The following is a 21,174-nucleotide window of genomic DNA, read 5'->3' as shown; positions in this document are numbered from 1 at the left end:
TGGTGATATGGGTTCTGGGTTATGTCGCTGCAGAGGAAGTGATTCAACACCAGATAGAAGATAATGAAGCCGTTTCCTGTCACATGGTGTTCGCCGCCACAGCCTCATCGGGTTCTGGGTTGGTTCAGAAAGCGTCAGAACCAATCAGGCTGTGAGCCAAGGACCGGGCCGTCCAATCAGACCGGACTCTAGTTTCCTCTTTTATGGTTATAAAAAGCTGCGGCTGCTTCCCGAAACCGTGATCTAAAGTTAGATGTATTTTCCAGCAGAAACAGCTGCTTTACGGTAACAAGAAACCTCATTATCATTCACAGACGCTTCCCAAAACAATCTGATTGGCTGCTGGCGGGGCAACCAATCAGAGATCAGGCTCTGATTGGCTGCTGGGAGGAGGATTAATAAATAACCTGTGGAGAAACAACTTCCTCAAACCACAAAAGGACTCCTTCATGGTCTAATCAAATCACACAGGCCACTTCTGATCAGTTCCTGGAGCTGGGGGTCAAAGGTCGCCTACAGCCACAGCGTCCAGTTAACAGGATGGTTTCCATGGAAACCAGAGCTGCATATGGCGCTGCCTGTTTTGTCGGGTGGTATGTGATTGGATGAGGGCCTGATGACATCACTCAGGTGAACCAGACCTGTTTGTCAGGGAGGGACAGCTGTCCCTGTTTGATGCAGCGGCGCCCCCTGCTGACCTGCAGACAGAAACAGTGAGGCGGTGCGGCTTCGTTAAAACTTGGTTTATTTCAGTGAATCCTGAGAATCCACACAGCGCAGGAGATATATAAAATGTTTGTTTCTTGATGAAAAGTTTAGAGAATCTGGAAACTTCATCCGTAGCTCTGTGCTGTGTCCAGCCATGATAGTAGAAAATTAGGTGGAAGCAAAACCTTTGGTGCAACCTTCATGATCCAGGATATGAGATGATCTGGGTTGCCATGACAACCACTGGTTCTGGTTCACTGGGTTCCATCAGGAAGCTCTTCATGATGGAGATGCTGGAGCCGGTATCGACCCACACACCCAGCGGCATCAGGACCCGCCTCCGTCACCATGGCAACCCAGTGCAGACAGCAAACTGGTCTGAAGTTTAGGTTTTTATTAAAAGCAGTTCTGTTCCTGAATGAAAGTCCAACAGTTCAGAACCGAGGCAGAATCGTTCTGTTCTCTGGGATCAGAACCAGGAGTGTCCAGGCCGGGAACCCAGTGGAACCAGTAGAACCAGAACATCCTGAAGGGTTTTAGCTCAGTGATCTGGTCCAGCAGTTCCATCTGAAGTTCTGGTTCCTTCCTTGTGGGACTGACTGGTCGGCTCTGGTCCTGTGGGTCAGAACCGGTCCTGTCCCCGTCAGTACCGCTTGTCCTCCGGCAGCGTGGCGACCATCACCTGAGCGCTCCCGAAGTCCCAGAAGGCCGTCATGTGGAACGCCATGTTGGAGAACACCACCAGGTACTCGAAGGCAGCGAACAGCGTGTAGACTGCAGGACAGAAACACAGTGAGCATGTGCAGAGGGCGGCGGCAGCGTTGCCGTGACAACAAGCCACTCACCTCCAGTCTCACAGTACTGGTTGTGGCGTCTGAAGAAGTACGCGGCGGCGGCGCAGCAGCTGATGTTGAACAGGAAGATGCGGGCTTTCCACAGGAAGGATGTTTTCTCCTGAACCAGAAATGGAAGAAACCGAGAGGTGAAGGAGGTTCTGACCCGTTCTCCCGCTTGAGAACCACTTATTACCAGTTAATCGGTTCATTTGGATCAAACCAGAACTTCCTGCAGTTGTTTAGCAACAGGAAGTGGCTGCAAGTCTTTGATCACACAGGAGCGAAGGCAGTGATGGGAAAATCTAGCTGCGCTAACGCTAAAGCAATAATCATAAACATTAGTTCTGCTAACGCTAAAGCTCTATACCAACCTGGTATTTAGCTAGAGCTACAAACCAATATGACTAAAGTGTTATATCAATATGGTATTTAGTGGGACCCACTGCTAAAGTGCTATACCAACAATAGTTAGCGTAAGCTAGCACTAAAGTGTTACACCAATGCAGTATTTACCCTTAGCTATTCAAATTATTTCTGCCTTTGAAAGACTACAACCCTCAAATACCAATCTCATTTTCAAGCTATAATTTTTTATTTAATTTACATATCTGGTTCTTTACCATCAGTGGTGTGGCGTTTAACCATTAGCTTCTGCTAAATATCAAGTTGGTGGCCTTAGCATTAGCTTCGGCCCAATAACTACAGCTAAGATGATTTATGAAGGAGCTGCAAATTAAACTGGGATGTTAAATGTTGGTAGAACTTGGGTCAGGTCGGGTCCGTTTACCTCAGGATTGACGTAGTGCCTCTTGATGACGTACCACAGCCTGCAGGTGATGAGCATGTGCAGCAGGGAGCAGCCGATGAACATGACGAAAGAGTATTTATGAATCTCTGGAGACAGAGAAGCAGGTTAGAGTTAGACCAAGGTGTGGCGAGAGGCTCCGCCCCCTCCTGCTGACTCACTGTAGGATTCGGTGGAGGCCACGTAGGTGAGCAGCAGCAGGCCCGTGTTCTCGGCCAGGCTGCTGACCAGCGCGAGGGCGCTCAGCAGCAGCTCCGGCAGCCTGGAGGCGAAGCGGCCGCGGTAGAAGTTGAAGTAGGCTACGGTCACCAGGTAGCGCGGCGCCGAGTGCAGACCCACACAGCTGCGCCAGATGTAGATCTCTGGTTCGCGGCTGATGGCCGAGCTGATGGATGGCAGGTAGTTGGACACCTGGACAGACAGCAGGGGACAAAATGGAACAGCTCTCTAATGCTATGTAGGTGGCCTTTGACCCCCACAGCTGAACTGGTTTAGCCTAGACTCACCGGAGTGTTTCCAGCTGGAGCATCTGTCAGATATCAATCTAGACTTTGACTAGGCCACTGAATAACCTTGAAATAGCAGGCTGGTGTAGCACTTTAGCATTAACGTTTGCTAAACAGCATTTTGGTGTAGCGCTTTAGCATTAGCTTTTGCTAAACACCATGTTGGTGTAGCGCTTTAGCATTAGCTTTTGCTAAACACCATGTTGGTGTAGCGCTTTAGCATTAGCTTTTGCTAAACCCCATGTTGGTGTAGCGCTTTAGCATTAGCTTTTGCTAAACACCATGTTGGTGTAGCGCTTTAGCATTAGCTTTTGCTAAACACCATGTTGGTGTAGCGCTTTAGCATTAGCTTTTGCTAAACACCATGTTGGTGTAGCGCTTTAGCATTAGCTTCTGTTAAACAGCACATTCCTAACTACCAGTGTTTATTAGCTAGTTTATTATTAGCTAGTTTATTATTAGAAGCTAACTAGCGTTTAGCCTCAGTGAGTCAGAACATAATGGAGATGTGATGAAGGTTCTGGTCCAGGAGTGGATCCTGGTTCTTGAACCGGTTAGGAGATCCAACTGGACCACAGATGTAAAAGTATCCACTTAAAGGTCTGATCCGGTGATCTGGGTTGGACCGGATCAGAACCGGCCCGACTCACCTGGCAGTGTGTGTAGGTGGATTCCTCGTAGTGGTACATCAGCGAGGTGAGCAGGCAGGCCAGCAGGCCCGACAGAGGGAGCAGAACCGTTGCCACGGCAAAGCTGGTGAACTGGACCCGGATCAGAGGCCGGTCCCGGTCCAGGTTGCTCAACAAGCCCTGGAGCATCCTGGATCAAACACAGAACCAGACATGAGGTCCAGAACTCGACCCAATTGCAGGAAGCAGAACCAGCACAGATGTCCTGGATCGGACCAACCCGTCCCCCAGAAGGTTCTTCTACACAGGTCCATTACGCTGACTATAAGGAACGGATCAGAACCAGCTCTACACCTAGCACAGAACCACTGGGCTTCTACCGCCAACATTCATCAGAACTCACTTCATGTCTCCTTCGGACCGCAGGGTTAGAAACAGCACAAACACACAATCAGAACCAGACAGGATTCAGACCCAGTTTGGCTCAGGACCAGAACCAGAGCCAGAGTTCTGGAACTCCTCTGACCCATTCAGGTTCTGATAATCAGCCAGCTTCCAGCTCAGACTTCCTGAAAGACCAGGAGCCCGGCTGTGATTGGCTGATTGTTCCAATGATGCAGACAGAGGTTCTGGTTCCGGAGCACTGGAACGTATTCACAACTTCTGTTGCATTTTTTAAATGTTTCAGATCATAAAACTAAAACAAAATAAAAGTTTTAAATCGGATTTTATTCATTATGTTAAAAATGGATGCAAAACCCTTGAACCCACAAACTGACTGTGAATGACCTTTGACCCTCTGACTTGCTGAACTGATTTGATTCAGACTCATTGTAGGTTTTTACATCAGATTTAAGTCGGGACTTTGACTAGACCAATGGTTTTACAGCTCTTTCCAGACTGATAGATGCAGCTCTTTCCGTCTAGCCTGCTTTGTGTTGTGAGACGGTTCTGTTCGTTTAACGACATGGACTTAATGGCTTAATGTTGGTTTGCATCAATTGTTTCTGAGAAAACCAGTAAATTACTTGAAAATGTATTTTCTGTAGTGAAAATTGAGAATAAATCTGTGTGGGTGTAAAACCTTTATCATATGTGAATAAACAGTTCAGATCTAAAAATTGATTTTATGATTTTAGTTAATTTGAATTTACCTGAAGGTGTTTCTGAAATGTTTTAACTCCGAAACTCACCTGTTAAACCTTTGCTGACGTCATCTATTGATAGTTATGAAATTGTGCGTTTTTATGATTTTGGGTCAAGACGTTTCCGTCCTGAGGGACTTTTAACCCGTTAAGCGGAGCCAGATATTTAACCCGTCCAGATGAACAGAACTTTATCGAACATGTTTATAACCTACGGTTACGGCTGCTGCTGTTCTGAGTCCAGCTTTACCTGCCCAGGTGTGCACTGTGCTGACGTCAGCAGTCGATCATCAGTTCTCCGGTCCGCTTTCAACAGGTCTGACCTTCACAGGGCTCCGATCCGGTCCGGTCCGGTCCGGTCCAGCCCGGTTCGGTCAGCTGCTCCGCCTCGCTCCCATTGATCCCCCTTTAGCCCAGGTTAGCTCCGCGGCTAAAGTTTTTGGTCCAGTTTGAGTTGCTCAGCGGCTCCTCGGTGGTTGAACTCTCAACTCTAAGGTCCTTCTGATCCGCCTAGACTCACAGATACGCTTTAGGTTCTTCTACGGGTCAAAGGTTAATGGTTCTGACCCAAATGAACTGCTTCACTTTCTTTCGTGAGCTACGTGAACTGACTTCCGATTGTATCTCGTTCTTCTTCTTTATCATATTAGCGGTTGGCAAATAACTGAAGGAAGCATTACTGCCACCAACTGGTAAAGTGTGTGGACTACACGACAAACAAAACAAATAAAGGTAATTAAAGGACGGAAGTTCCTCAGTTTCTACATGGGCACAATCCGGTCCGGTCCAGTTCTCATTCCGGAACCTTCTGGCCGTTTAATCTTAATATCTGGAGAAGTTTCCCAATAAACCGAAGAACAACGGAGGAGTCATGATCTGATGGGTGGAGACGCCACTGCGAGTGTACGTGGAAGTTCGGCATGCGTGACGTCAGCTTTACGTAGCGAACCAGCTGGTCTTCTGAGGCGGCAGCGGGAAGCAGAAAGTTATCTAGAACCCGTGGAGCTGAAGTTCCTGCTGGTGAGTTCTCCTGTGTGGGGCAGATTTAGTTGGTTGCAGGTTTGAAACCTTCCGAGGTTCATTAATCTGCTGCTGCTGTCATGTTAGCGAGCCTCTGCTGATAGATGATTAACCATCTGATCCAGCGATAGTTGGTTTTATTACACGTTTACTACAGTTTTACTTCTCTAAGAGGTTTTAATATCTGTTATTATAACTCAATAAAACTTCGTAGATTATATTTCATTTCTTTGTTTTCTTTATTTTGTGGATTTAGTCAGTTATTATCTATAACTGCCCCGATGTTTATCTGAAACTGGAGGCGTTTGGCTCTACACTGGGGCCATAAAGGTTGCATAAATGTTTCCACTTTTTTGGTTTACAAATATTTTTCCAGTTTAGAAATTGTGTTTCAGTTTCAAATCTTTATAAATTTTACATTACTGTTTATATTTTTCATTATCAATTCTTTTTTTTCTTAAATGTTTTTTTTAATCTTCAATTCTTAGTTTAGCACAAAAATATTTTTCAGTTTCAATTTATTTATTTTATTTTATTATTCCAGTTTAGCTTCATAGAGGCGGTCCAAACTAACTGGTGGTTCTGGCACACAGAGGGGAAGTACTGGATCTGTCCAGCAGAGGGCGCACCCTTCCCCACTGTCATAAATCACTTATTTGTCTTTCCACACGGGACAACGCTTTATATTAAAACCGGAAGTAATGAAAAGTAAACAAATCTCAAGAGAGTCACGTAGAGGAACATGTTTTAGTTTGAGGGAATGACTGAGGGTGTTTTGCAGGTCGGATCCAAAGAGAAGAGAACCGGCTTCTGCTGAAGACGTTCTGCTCAGTGTTGGGTTGGACCATGCAGACAGAAATTAACAGGAGAGGATTTACGGAAAATTTTATTGAACGGCAGCACTTGAAGCTCAAAGATCTAAAAAGAGAAGCTCTAGATGCAGGTGTGGAAAATGGATATCTGCACAAAACAAACATCCCAGAATATCCCAAACCAGAGTTCCACGTGAGTCTTCTGAAACATGAAACTACAGGATCAGCACTACGTGGGATCAGGAGGGATGGGGGCTTCAGAAATCCATATGGAGAATCTCTGATATGGTGGAGTCTGTCTGTGGGACCAGACCAGATGAGGGACGCAGAGACGAGGCTCCTGGAGAAGACGTTCCCAGACCGGATGGAGGCCGAAGATCCTGAGCAGCAGAGCTTCCTGTGGAGGTTTGCCACGTCTCCAGCCTTCAAGGAGACGTCCCGGCTGGGCTGGTACCGCTTCACCTTCCCCCTGCAGGAGGTGCTGACGGCCTACAGAGACCAGGTAACACCTCACCACAGGTCACTCCAGGAATCTCTGCTGAGGTCATAGGGTCATCTGGAGGTCAAGGACCTGCTGGAGGAAACCTCAATGTGGGATTGGGAGGAGGGAGCAGGAGTCAAACTCACAACTTCACCATCTTTACACATATAGATGTACAGATGGATGTATAAATGAACAATTGAAGGAATGAAAAAACAGATGGATCAATGAATGGATAAACTGATGGGACTATGGTGGCATAGTTCCATCAGTTTCTGTCAGACTGCCCAGGGCAGCTGTGGCTACTATCCAGTAGCTTTTCACCATCAGTATTAAAAGCTACTGGACTGACTGAATGTAGTGTGAAGCGTTTGGGGGTCTTGAGGACTTGATAAAGGTATATACCAGTACGGACAGACGGATATACAGATGTTTGGGTCCGTACATATTTCCAGGTGTCCATTTTTCCCGTTCTTCCTGCAAACACAGGTCCGACTGTCCAGAACTGTCCTAGAATGTCAGATTGTTTCTAAATTGTCTGTTTGTGTTTCCTTCAGCTCTGCTCTGGAGCCCAACCCATCATGCGGACGTACAGAACCGTGCTGTACTCAAAGGAAGTGATGCATGTGGTTCTGATCCACAGTCCTGCCAATGAGATGGAGTTCTCCCAGTACCCCCTCCTGAGCGACTCCCCGGATGCTGTGTGTGTTTACAGGGACGGATGTTTCCTGTGGAGACCAGAGGCCATGTGTGAGACTCACTGGTAACCAATCCTAACATCTAACAGGAGAGCCGCCTGTTGCCATGGAAACGGCAATGTTCTGATAGACGGCGTCCTCGTCTCTTCCTGTCAGGTACAAGCTGATCTGCCGGCAGAGAACCAATCAGCTGGAAGCCTGGAGCGCCTCCTCACCTCAGTTCTATGTTTGGGATCACGTTGCTGTCGCCTTCCATGTGGGTCAGAACCAGGTTGGTACCAACAGCTGACTGGTTCTGGCTCAGACCCAGTAAACCCAGTTATATCTGGGTTCCAGATAGAACTGGATTCTATCTGGTTTGATTTTATAAATATCATCATTAAAATTGTTCCCTGCCAGTGGTGGGAACAGTGTCGCTAACAGCAAGGCTAATTTTTCATTTAGTGCTTTTGCATTTTTGCTAACTTTGAAAACATTGAGCGCACTTGGCTTCACCTCAACTAATTGTTCTGAATAAATTCTGGAGCGCTAACTTACTTAGCTGTAAACTTTCAGTTGAATAAAGTTCGACATGCTCTTATTTTGAAGCAGCAGAGGCTCTGAAACAACCAAACATGTACAAGCTTTTTGTTGAGACTAATGGATGGATGACGAAGCAGAGGTTTCCTTCTTCCTTTTTCATGTTGCAGGTGTTGAAGTTTCCTGCTGATCAACTGAGAGCCAGGTTGGGGTTCTGCCAGCTGGATGCAGTGAACTATAGTGCAACCAGTGAAAACCCAGAGGATTTTGAAGACGCTAAAGCGGCAGTGAAGGGGCTGTGGCCGGGCTGGAGCGGCCCTCTGCAGGTGGAGCGCTCCCTGAAGCAGACCTTGACAGGTTGGACCGTGTGGTTACTCCAGCAGTTCAGTTTTCAATCTCTCACACTGAAACATTAATAGCTAAATTAATAAAACACGGACACCTGTTTCTGCTTTAATGACGTCTTAAATGCAACTGATGAGAGGCTCTGCCTCCACCTCCTCCGTCAGATCTAGACTTCATGTTCCCTCTGTTCCAGTTTCAGACATCCAGCTGGTTCTGGTTGGGTGGGCTGGAGTTGGGAAGAGCTCCAGTGGGAACACCATCCTGGGAAGAAACGCCTTCAGGACCAGCAGGGCTGCAGCCAGTCCACCTTCAGGTAGCCCCGCCCCCAGCAGCTTACAGGAACCAGTCATCTTCACTAACATCTGTTCTGCAAAAACCCTGAGAACTTCACAAAGCAACCATCCAGGAAAAGTTCTCTTATCCATGTATCCTAGCAACACAGAGACACACAGAACCAAAAGGTTTTCACACCTGAGAGACATTTAGAGACCAACTAACTCAGCAGTCAAGCTGGAGTACCCAGAGAGAACCTATACATCCACAGGGAGAACATGCAACTTCAAACCCAGGACCTTCTCGCTGCAGTGCTACCAGCTGCACCATCATGCCACCCCCAACTGACTACTTAAGACTTTATTTAGTTCAATAATTAAAAAAGTACAGAATCTGGTTCAACTTATCCAGTTAGCAGCAGCAGCATTTGTAACGCCGAGAAGGTTTTATGTCAGATGATTAATACAGTAAAGAAATAATGGTGTTTTAATTAGGTTAATTTGAACTAAGATAAACAGGAAATATAAAAGCTTAGGTCGTTGTTGGGAAAATTTCACTTAAGATGATAAAATAATAATATTTTAGCTGAAGGCCTCATTGTCAGGCCTCCTCATCCGACGTGGCAGATGACGAACATCGTCACATCGAGAGGCTTCCAGGTCCCAGAACATCGATCAGAATCAGTCATTCTTCAGCAGGAGGGACCGGTGCACTTCATTACTCAGATCTCAACATGAGGAAGGAACATTATGTAATTGGGCCCAAATTCCAGTCAACTATGGTGTCAAGGTTCTGGAAGGAGAACCAGAACATTGGGCCTGAGTCAGTTTAAAAGTAATTCCACTAAATACCGAGGAGACGGATGTAACCTCCATCTAATTATCCACATGATTATCAGATATAAGTAATTTTATTGATCTGTAGATTTTATTGATCAATAAAAAGTTTCTGAGTGTCTTCAGCCGTTCTTGGGTCAGCTGATAATTCAGCCATTTCCTGTAGAGTCCAGTTTAAAGACCGACTGGGAGCTGGTGGTCTGGTTTCTGTCCTCAGGTAGAAGCCGCTGCTGTCTGCAGAGAGGCAACGTCTTCAGCAGGGAGGTGACCGTCATCGACACTCCAGCTCTCCCAGAAACATCCGACCCTGAGGTGAGGAAGGAGATCTTCAGGTGCATCAACCGGTCGACGCCGGCGCCCCACGCCATCCTGCTGGTCGTCAGACTGGGGTTCCTCACTACGCATGTAGAGGAAACGGTGAAGCAGCTGGAAAAGATGTTTGGAGAAAATGTCTGGAGGCGCACCATGATCCTGCTCACCTACCAGAACCAGGCAGAACCAGACATCCAGAGGCATCTGAAGGAGAATGAAAACCAACTGTTCAGGAAAGTAGGCAACAGATTTCAGGTCCTAAATAACAACCCGCATCACAGAGACGTTCAGCAGGTCTGGGATCTGCTGCACAAGGTCACCCAGCTGCTCAGTGATCTCAAGTAGACTTTAAAGCATAAAGCCTTCAGATCAGGTCAAAACCTCAGATCATTTTCAGGGTTTAAAGGATCTTTTATCACCTGAAGAACATCTGACATTTGGTCGTTTTTATTTCAGTAGATTTTATCCAATCATTGATGCTAAAGCATAGATAAATGCAGGGATACAGGAACGATCAGAAAGCTTAGTAAATTACAGTAATTTTTATTTTACTGGACCTGAATTTAAAGAATGTACTTCACTGTTGGCTCCCCTTTGTCAGTGACCAAAAACCCACAATAGTCACTGAAATAACTTGAATCGGATAAGTCCTGGTAAAGGGTAAAAGGACTGTTCTTGCAAAGTGCTTTATGACGTCCAGAGAACCCAAAAGCACTTTTCTACTTGCAGGCCCAGTCCCTGCTTTAGGCACAGTCCCAGTACTCGCCCTTCACCCTACGTGCTTTATGAAGTGTGGACTCAGTCAAAGGGAACTTCAGGATTCGATTGCACAGGTTACAAGTGTGCAAAAATTAGAAAACAGTACGCCCCCGTGTTGTGACTTCGGCATAAAAACAGCGACCACTGTTTTGGCATTTCTGCTGCTAAAATGTACAACAAAAATATCTATTTTAAATATAGAGTAAAGGTATCTCTGGTTTACAAAATCATTGCAGGAGAAATCGGTCTGTTCAAATGTGTTTGATATGACCTGTTGAATAATGCAGATCAAAATTTGATCGTATTCACACATGTTCAATGAAACCAAACTTATTTCAAAACTTTACAATTGAAAACTGATTTTTAAGGCAGTGTTCACAGCTTGTTCTGTGAACACTGCCTTCGATCTGCCATACTTCCAATGGCAACTTTTTATTTTCTGATGAAAAATGCCGTTTAAGATGTACCTACAGTCAATTTAACAGTCTCAAAGCCAATTCCTCCTCCTGCTATGATTCAGCTAATTAAAGGATTGATTACATATTCAACTGTTACTCAAAAGAACAATCTATGACTATTAATGGCTGTGAGTTTATAGACAAAAAATTAATACATTCATAGGGATCACTGACATCAAATTTCTTCCCCACTAGCCTGAGAAGAAAACATGTTTAAAAATCATGATGATCTATCAAAAGAAGATGCGAACCAAACTAAAAAATGTATCGGAAATGAACCAATGAAAATCAGATTATGTTTTTTAATTGTGGTTCAGGAGAATCATTTTTAAAAACCTTAACCTGCAGCTAAAAAGCTCTGAGGGATGGAGACGGTTATAAGCTCCAGTTTTCTGAGTGTTGGTGAAAATCTTCTGAACTACAAACGTTGGAGGACATTTCTGAAACATGAAGGACAATCGACTCACCTGCTGCAGATTTCAATTCAACAACTGGTGTTGGAGTGACCTCTGACATTTGCTTATCTTTAAACATGGTAGATAAACATTTTACAGATAATAAAATGTCTGTTGTTGTCTGCTGCTGTTTTGGTTCCAGCCTCTAAAGAGGACAGAGATGTTCCTGTCAGTAATAGTGATGATGATTATAGGAGCTTTGAGAGGCTTGGAGACCAAGTTTTCTTTTGAGAAAAGCGTTATGGTGAATTGCAATCTCGTTGGTGTGCTCATTGCTAATAAAAGTGGATTGTGTCTTCATTATAAGTGCACAACATTTTCTACCAAGAGGTTTGACAAACAGACACAAGCAGGATGGCTGAAGCTGAAACCGAGGTCTGGTTGCAGAAGAAAGACGTGGCTGTGAGGATTAACTGAGACAAAACAGAGTCTCAGAGGACAGCCAAGTTAGTCAGCTGAGCCTGAGACCTCCACTGACACCACACTTCCCATCATGCACTCTGTCATGACATCCTGCACCGTGTGAAATGCAGCAGCCTTTCCTTCCTTCCTGGTTTTGAGAAACTTTTCTTAAGGTGGTCTGGAACAAGGACAGGATTGAACGTGAGCGGGAAAGCAGCCAGTGTCTGGAGAGAGACTGAAAAACCTTCAAAACATCTGGAGAACTGCTGATCAGGTTCAGAGGTCAGGAGAACCTCCCGCTCATTGAAAGGAGAATTTAAAGAAATGAAAGTTGGATCAGAACAGTTGAGTCTGGAGAACTGCTCCTCTCAGTTGTCTCCCTTGCACAAAGGAATCATTAATGATTATGTAGCTTCAGTAACAGGGTGTAGAGTCTGACAGTTTGTAAAGAGACGCCCTGACAGTTTTACTGTCTGCTGCAGATAAGAGCAGAGCCGTCTGTGCTGTGTGAGGCTGTCAAACAGAACCAACACATTCTGTCTGAAATGTTTTAGACCAAAAGGACTCCTTCGATCTACCTTTGGCAGGATTGGATCATGCAGAAACGAACAAACAGGAGAAGATACACTGAACATTTTGTTAAACAGCGACACCTGAAGTTGACAGAACTGAAATTGGAAGCAGAAAGGATTGGTTTGAAAAACAGATACCTCCAGACTGAAAACATCCCAGAATATCCCAAACCAGAGTTCCACGTGAGTCTTCTGAAACATGAAACTACAGGATCAGCACTACGTGGGATCAGGAGGGATGGGGGCTTCAGAAATCCATATGGAGAATCTCTGATATGGTGGAGTCTGTCTGTGGGACCAGACCAGATGAGGGACGCAGAGACGAGGCTCCTGGAGAAGACGTTCCCAGACCGGATGGAGGCTGAAGATCCTGAGCAGCAGAGCTTCCTGTGGAGGTTTGCCACGTCTCCAGCCTTCAAGGAGACGTCCCGGCTGGGCTGGTACCGCTTCACCTTCCCCCTGCAGGAGGTGCTGACGGCCTACAGAGACCAGGTAACACCTCAAAATAAAGATCCAGTTTTACTGCAACTGCAGGTGTCAGTTTAAGAGGATAAAAAGAAAATATTATTTGGTGGTTTTCCAAAGAAAGAGGCTCCAAGATTTTCAGGAAAACATGACACTGCAAAACAGTTTCACTCATATGGGAGATAAAGGAGCATTTACAGGTGTCAACTACACGCACATTCTCACGCTTGATGATTCCAGACTGCAACACGTCAACCACTGTTAGCTGTGTTGCCTTGTTCCAACATGCAAGGAGTTTGCATGTGTGATTCTCTCTAGATCCTCCAGCTTCTTCACACAGTCCAAAAACAAATCTGATAACTAGTCTCTAGACTGTCCTTGGGTATGAGTGTCTCCATGTTTATCCTGTGTGTCTCTGATGTCTTATGACAGCTGTCCAGGTCTAGATGAGATCTCCCTGTTATTGAGCTAGGTTCACCACTAGGTGGTCACTTTCTGATCATTCAGAAGGTTAGAACATCCATCTATCCACCACCTGAAATCATCGTCCTGGCATTCTAGATCCGTCTGTCTTGGACAGGCAGATTTGGAACATTAACCTTCTGGAGATGACTACAACAAATGCACATTTTTTGAATGCATTTAAATCTGCTGCCATTCAGATGAGTTGTTGATGTTTCTTGTAAAGTTTAGCCTGTTCTGGTCATGTTGCAGTTTTACAGTTGACAATCTCGTTGACAATCTTCTTAGGCTAAAGCTGCTGTTTTCTTCTCTTCAGTTCTGCTCCGGTTCTCAGCCCATCATGCGGGTCTATAAGACTGTCCTATACAGACAAGAAGTGATGCATGTTGTTCTGGTCCACAGTCCAGCTAAGCAGAACTTCTCACACTACCCTTTGCTGACCGATGACCCAGATGCTGTTTGTGTTTACAAAGACGGACATTTTGTGTGGAGACCAGAGGCCATGTGTGAGAAACACTGGTAAGAGCAGCGAACAGGAACGGCTCAGCGTCCTCAGGTTGATGAAGGTTTTGCCTCATCAGAGGTGGGAGTGTTTTTACACAATAACTACTTACACAACTATGGTGGGAAGAAGGTACACGCTCTCTAAATCTAGTGTTTCTTGTAATTAAGCAGCGACACACAGAATCTACTGTTGTGTTTGGATCATGGTTCTGTCAGTGACCCAGTTTGGATCAAGCTTGATCTAAATCCTTCCAGAACCTGCTGAAGACCTCAGATCCTTTTTCTTTGGACTCTCAGTGTCTGAAAACGCCTTTGTTTTCTCCTCCTTCCAGGTTGAAGCTGATCTGCAGACCTGACAGCGGACAGCTGGAGGCCTGTGGTGTAGCTGAGGATCTCTGTTATGTCTGGGACAAGGTTGCTGTTGCTCTGGACGTAGGGAAGACACAGGTACCCACCCTGCTCACCCTGTGGTGTCATTTATTGATCTTCTTCCCATTGTAGTGATTTTTTTATGCTGTCTGCAAACAATAAAGATATGACTAATCCATCCGCAACGTGTGGAGACCAGCAACGACATGCTTCCACTGTGGTAGAGGATGTTGATAATCTAACATTTATTAACCCCAAAGACCTGAAGGACCCAGAAAACAATCACACAATGATTACAGCTCAACAGAGTGTCAGTATTTTAGAAGATGATGTTGATGAATCCAGTCCACGTGAATCCAGTCCAATCTCAGGAGCGTCAGAACAAAAATTTTATGTTTTGGTTAACAGTGTAATTTTGATCGCATCATTTAATCAGCATCTTTTCCATGAAAAATATTGTTTCTCTCATCATTTTTCCATCTGCAGGTGCTGAAGTTTGATGCAGATCGGCTGAGAAACAACCTGAAGTATTGTCTCCTGGATGACATTAACTGCCTTCCAAAGGATCACACACCGGTCAGTTTTGATGACGCTAAAACGGTGGTGAAGAGGCTGTGGCCGGGCTGGACTGGTCCTCTGGAGGAGGAGAGCTCACTGCTGCACAGTTTATCAGGTAGACCAACAACACTACATCCTGGGAACGACTTGCTTCCAAATGTTTAGCCATTAAAGTTGGAGCAGGATGAATGGTTGATACATTTTATTCTGCTTGTCATGGACCTACTGCCCATGGGATTGTTTACCTCACATGAAGTGAGGTAAACACTTCATGTAAGGCACCAGCTTCGTCAATCACTAACGTTGATTTTACCCAATCAACGTTAGTGATTGGGTAAAATCAAATTCACGCTTTTAAAACTTCAGCAGAGTCCATGCCTTCAGGAAACAATCTTTTCTCAATAGCCGAGAGCCCAGAATCTCTGTATGAAGCAAAGCAAAAAACAAGGGACTCATTTTTACTAGGCTAAGATATTTTAGCACATCTACCCAAATACACGCCAAGAACTAAATCTCCAACTAAAAATTAAACAAAAGTGTCGAACAAGGAAACCCAACAGGAAGGACTGAAACGATACAGAAAAATAATTAGCCCAAGAACAGCTGCAGAATTAATCTGGATCTAAAAATGTGACGGTAACTTATCTTTAGATTCAAATTGCAGATCTGGACTTCATGTTCCCTCTGCTCCAGTTTCAGATCTGCGCCTGGTTCTGGTTGGGTGGGCTGGAGTTGGGAAGAGCTCTAGTGGGAACACCATCCTGGGAAGAAACGCCTTCAGGACAAGTCCACCATTTGGTAAACCACCTTAGTTCTAATATGATGTTGGACCAGTTTTACACCAAGACCAGACCTGTCTCCCTGCCCACCACTGCAGCCACAGCAAAGACCCAAACTTCCTGTTCTCTGGTTCTGACACAATCCGAGAAGAGCTGTAGTCAGGATTATAACCCAGAGCCCATTATTTTACAGTGTTTACAGTCTGATTCATAACTGACATGACGCCGCCCCTGTCCTGTGTTTGGAGCTTTCCTCCGACAAACAAACTGTTCTTATGGCGGACTAACGGACCTCAATGTGATACCTCAGACATTTTTTAAAATAATTTTTGACTTATAAACCAACCCTGAGGTAAAGACGGTTTACGTCAGGTCTATGAGGTTATTTGCGGGAAATAATGGAGAAATCAGGAAAAATGAAGAGGGACACAAAGTCTGATTGGATGTGAGTGAACGCTGTGGTTCGCACTTTACATGTAAAATATGGGTGAGAAATGACTTAAATAAAACCGGCTTGTGAAAATCTGCCTTCAGGAAAATGTATAGATACTGTCAATACTGTCGGAGTACGTGTGTGGTGTTAATATTACGCATGGCTAAAAACTACAAATAGCGAACTGTGATGACATCATAAAAGAGCGTCAGGCTCAGGTAGTCCAGGCGATGCTGATTGTTATGATGAAACATCACCTGGAGGTTTGGTGATCCTGAATAAACCAATAGTGATGATACAGTTTGTTAATAACAGTATCATTAATGATACGACATGGTGTCAGGAGGGCTGTAAGTCATCGTGAGGCTGCAACTCTATTCGGCTACCGGAGACATGGCTGACGACAACGCACAGAGTCGGTTCTGCTGGTCCATGTGCAACGTTCAGCATCCAGCCGCCAGAGTCTTTTGAGTGGGCCAAGTGGATACGACGATTCAAATGGTTTCATCTGGCAAGTAACCTGAACTCTAGTTCTGAGGAGAACCAAGTTAACGTGCAACTTTCAACACTGATTGGTCAGTTGCTGACAATTGACCTGGAGTGATTGGGGGAGGATTGCTCTACGTCAGCATGGGGGCGGAGCCGGCGTCACGTCACTTACCTTCCCTTGGAGGAAGTTGATAACGTTCACCGATATTTAATAATTAGACTTGATAGGAATGAACCAGAGGAAACTTTGCAGCAGCACCAGAACCTAATTTTTTCCTTAAAGATCCATTTTTGATCCAGTGTTTTTATTTGTGCCTCAAAATAAAAACTAAATATTTCTTTTATTGACAGATTTGGTTCGTCTTACCTCAGCCTGACTTTAAGCTAAGATTTGTTGTTCACATTCTCTCCATTATCTGAGTATCTCTGGTTGTCTCATGTTCAGGGATAAAAGCTGGTTTCTGTCCTCAGGTAGAAGCCGCTGCTGTCTGCAGAGAGGCAACGTCTTCAGCAGGGAGGTGACCGTCATCGACACTCCAGCTCTCCCAGAAACATCCGACCCTGAGGTGAGGAAGGAGATCTTCAGGTGCATCAACCGGTCGACGCCGGCGCCCCACGCCATCCTGCTGGTCGTCAGACTGGGGTTCCTCACTACGCATGTAGAGGAAACGGCGAAGCAGCTGGAAAAGATGTTTGGAGAAAATGTCTGGAGGCGCACCATGATCCTGCTCACCTACCAGAACCAGGCAGAACCAGACATCCAGAGGCATCTGAAGGAGAATGAAAACCAACTGTTCAGGAAAGTAGGCAACAGATTTCAGGTCCTAAATAACAACCCGCATCACAGAGACGTTCAGCAGGTCTGGGATCTGCTGTTTGAGGTGAAGGAGATGCTGGTGAACAATAAGCTGGTGTAAACGGGGCAGAACCACGATTTCAACGTTTGGAGCTCCATCAAGTAGCAGGGAATGTTTTAGAGATGAAATGGCTCGAATCATCTGAACTGTCATTTAGGGATGGAAAAGCACCTTCACTGGCATGATCTCCGCCTCAACACATGATAAGCTCCTGGCTTTTCAGCACATAATTCATTCTCAGCAGCAGAAGTTTATCACACAGATCAACAGAGATTTGAAAAAACATCCAAGTGAACTCTTGTTTCTAGCGAGAGCAGCTTCCTGCTGCAGGAATCATCTGAGAGTCGCATGCTGCGTCTTTTTTTTTCTTTTGCTAAAATTTGTGTTCAACAAATGTGATTCTGTGACAATACTGAAATGTCCCACAATTTTTGAAGGCAGCACTGGCACAAGCAGTGTAAAGTGCATAATGTACAGGTGGTAATATTCTGCAATATTCTACAAGTCTGCAGTAGTTGAGTCGCTCTGGGAGGAGAGACTTTACTGAATCATCTAGGATTTAAATTTGTTTCCATGATGTTTTACACAAACCAGACGAGAGACGTTGAATGGATTCCAAAAAATAATCCTAATTTATTATAAAAGGTCCAAAAATAGTTCAAAAATGATAAATTGGGCCCAAAACTGAGGTCAACATAACAAACTACAAGTCAGGTGAAAACACAAAGAACTCAAGCACAAACAGACCTAACAAAGAAGACATGAGGGGAACTTAAATAGTGGCTGATCAGACCACTAACACACACAAGGACTTAAACAAATACTGGTCAACACGTTACTAAATCTTTAAATTAAATGAATATTAGAACTGAACTAACTTCCAGAAAGAAGAAACATTAAAGAAATGGTCAAATTAATTTCTTAATGTTTCCAAATGGAACGACCCACTGAGGAGGTTTGACAGCCATGAATGATTTCTGGAGCTCCAGAGGAAACTGGTAACTGACAAAAAATACAAAGAACTGACTAAAGAGTCAGACTGGTGAAAATAACTTTAAAGATAACAATCTAAACTAATCACTAATCAATATGTAAAGTAATGTTAAGGATGAACAGAAAACGATCATCGTTCAGGTCTCTGTGTGACAGCAGGGACACACATGACAACAACTCTCCTTAACACGTCTGTGAATTTCTATTGGCTGCAGGATTTCACATCGATGCACTTTGTGCTGCATCCAAGCTCCAGATTATGGCGCAGACATGGAAGAGAAGCTGAACAAGCCTGAGTCAAAGTTTGTGCTGCTGGGGGAAAATAAATCAACGTTGTGCACACGGCGCAACGGCAGAGATTGATCAACTGCAGAAAAAAACAGAACAAAAGTGATAAAAATCAGAAATAAACAGACTCCCCAAAGAGTTTAAATTAAAACAATATTTATCATGATGCGTCAGATCTGCTGTGTTTAACCTTTGAGTGAGATTTAATTTGTATTAATGCTTGAATATTAAATGTCTCCTTACGACTATTGAGCAGGGCTGAATTCAGGAAGCTTTTAAAGAGAACTAGTGATGATGTTGGGTGGGTGTTACACCAAAAGTAGTATTTAAAGTGCCATGTAAAGTATGCAAATGGTAGAATAAAACCCTTACAGGTGAAAATCTGAGTCATGCCAGAAAATTCTCCTACATGTTTCAAAAACGTCCTACTTTCACCGTCTGGATTTCACTGACACGCATGTGAAAGAGTTGCTTTGAGTAGTTAGACTACAAAACAAACCTAAAGACGACACCTGTACAAAAATAAACAGGTGCTGCTGTTTCAGATCTGTTCTCAGGTAATGTGGTACAAAGCAATCTTGAAATTGCTGTTGTGGGAGAATTTATAGGTGTCTAAACTCATAAATATGTATAAATAAAGATTTACACAAGACTCTGAACTCCGTCTGCTCATGGTCGAACAAGAAGAGATTTTTAATGCACATCTGCGGATCTACAACATCATACACATCGTCACAGTAATCCAAAATCTCTTAACTTCTACTTCTGACATCAGGTTATTATAGAGTCCCAGCTCTACTGGTGTGTATTGGGAAGCCTTGACCAATAGCCTTGACCATTTGCGTAGTTCATCTGGCTCCATTTCACACTGGATGTGTATTGGAAGTTCCTTGGAAATGTTCAGATCCTTTTGACCTCACATTTGCTCCGTTTTAAAAGCGCCAAATAAGCAAATTTATCACAAAATGTTGTTCTTATCTGTGGAAAATACCACAGCTTCGCTGGACTTCGCCTTGTAGGCTTGTCTGAACTGTGATTGGCTGGTCTGCCTGTCAATCATGGTCGACAACAACCTATCAGAGCCTTAATGGGTTGGAATGTTCTAGAATGTGGCAGAACATGTGTTTTCTGTAATAGTTTTCAGTAGTTCAGTAGTTTTTAACAACTGTATTATCAGAAAGGAGTTCTAAGTTTGATATTTGCTGATTATTTTGTTTGGCTGCATCAACAATTGTAAGTTGAGTGATAATAAAAGGACGCCACATCTTTGATCGGATGCCTGCAGTTTTTTCAGATACTATCACCAAGCCCTTCAGTTCAATTGTGGTCCTTCGAGCCGGATTGGGAAATGCTGCAGGACATGGCGACAAGTACTCCAGTTAGAGAAGAAGAACCCAAGATGCAGCCCGTGGTAAGACCCAGACGAATTGCACGTCCACGAAGTTATACGGCAGATTATACACTGGATCAGCCTGTGCATCAGCCTGCTTCTGGAGCACAGATGCTCTTATCTGATATCATCGATTCAGATGCTGAAGATCATTACAGTGCACCCATCAGCCAGCAACCTAGTCCTAACCATTGGAGAATGATGGATCAGTGGGAGGATGCTGATGAAGCTGAGAGAGAAAAGGAGTGTTTACAGAAAGAAAATCAGTGCCAACGTGAAGCTATTTTGGAGCTCACAAGAGATAGAGATGATCTATATCACAGTAACAATGAGATGAGGAGGGAATTGCAGGAGTTGCGACAAACAGCAGCGCAGCTGTCCACGGTCCTGGAGACATTGAAGGTGATGGAACACAAAATGGAGAAACTCACAGCGAGCGAGGCTGAAGATAACTCTTTTGCACCACCAACACATAATGTATACTCGACAGCATTTCCTGTCCCAAAGCCAAGGATTCGCACACTACAGAAAACGAGGGAAGACGTAGAGCATCATTCACTTTCAGCAAGTATAAGAGACGAGTCTACTGGCCCTCAGATAAGCGTGTGCATCATTCAGACCGAGGCTACAGGTATGGAAATAAAATATGCGAAGAGAGTGTGTCGGAAAGCCTATCAGCAGCTCCAGTTCCTTCGCCACGAAGTTCAGCGAAAATGAGAACCTTTACACCATTAGAGCACCCAGATTCTTCTGCTTCTGCTCTGTTTGAAAGAGAAGATCCTTATGACTCTAGAAGGATCCAAAGCTCACATTCAACACCTAAACATGGAAGTACATATAATGGTCCTGCTCCAACTATACCCTATTTTGTGCATCCAGACCCACGTGAGTTCTCCAGGCTTAGGATTGCTCTTGATAACATTCTGCCAGCAGGTGCTTCTGAACATTTTAAATATCAGGTCCTAACAGATCATCTCAAGCTAGAAGAAGCTCTCCTGATAGCAGATTCATTTAGC

At 44.5% G+C, this 21,174-nt stretch overlaps 2 protein-coding genes across 5 annotated transcripts; one reads left to right on the top strand and one right to left on the bottom strand.

Annotated features, from left to right (window-relative positions):
* Positions 1 to 728: 728 nt before the first annotated feature.
* On the bottom strand, positions 729 to 5,538 carry pgap2 (post-GPI attachment to proteins 2). The gene is made up of 6 exons (XM_044141744.1): positions 4,880 to 5,538; positions 3,506 to 3,674; positions 2,511 to 2,760; positions 2,332 to 2,438; positions 1,554 to 1,662; positions 729 to 1,482 (listed from the first exon to the last, which is right to left on the bottom strand). Exons 2-6 carry the CDS (start codon positions 3,671 to 3,673, stop codon positions 1,352 to 1,354), a joined length of 765 nt encoding a protein of 254 aa, XP_043997679.1. The 5' UTR covers position 3,674; positions 4,880 to 5,538; the 3' UTR covers positions 729 to 1,351.
* On the top strand, positions 5,509 to 19,353 carry LOC122845439 (GTPase IMAP family member 8-like). 4 transcript variants are annotated; one of them, XM_044141737.1, is made up of 8 exons: positions 5,574 to 5,649; positions 6,431 to 6,963; positions 7,500 to 7,705; positions 7,797 to 7,911; positions 8,330 to 8,516; positions 8,698 to 8,817; positions 9,831 to 10,219; positions 17,491 to 19,353. In XM_044141737.1, exons 2-8 carry the CDS (start codon positions 6,496 to 6,498, stop codon positions 17,545 to 17,547), a joined length of 1,542 nt encoding a protein of 513 aa, XP_043997672.1. In that variant the 5' UTR covers positions 5,574 to 5,649; positions 6,431 to 6,495; the 3' UTR covers positions 17,548 to 19,353. The 4 variants fall into 4 exon arrangements, 3 of the variants coding, with proteins under 3 accessions (XP_043997675.1, XP_043997672.1, XP_043997674.1); XM_044141740.1 differs by lacking the exon at positions 6,431 to 6,963 and having other exon boundaries at positions 5,509 to 5,649; XR_006373045.1 differs by lacking the exons at positions 5,574 to 5,649; positions 17,491 to 19,353 and adding an exon at positions 13,901 to 13,987 and having other exon boundaries at positions 6,105 to 6,963; positions 9,831 to 13,063.
* The last annotated feature ends 1,821 nt before the right edge of the window (positions 19,354 to 21,174 follow it).

Source organism: Gambusia affinis, linkage group LG15 (assembly GCF_019740435.1).
Source record: "Gambusia affinis linkage group LG15, SWU_Gaff_1.0, whole genome shotgun sequence".
In the NCBI taxonomy this organism is placed as follows: domain Eukaryota; kingdom Metazoa; phylum Chordata; class Actinopteri; order Cyprinodontiformes; family Poeciliidae; genus Gambusia; species Gambusia affinis.
This window is presented reverse-complemented; position numbering and strand designations above follow the sequence as displayed.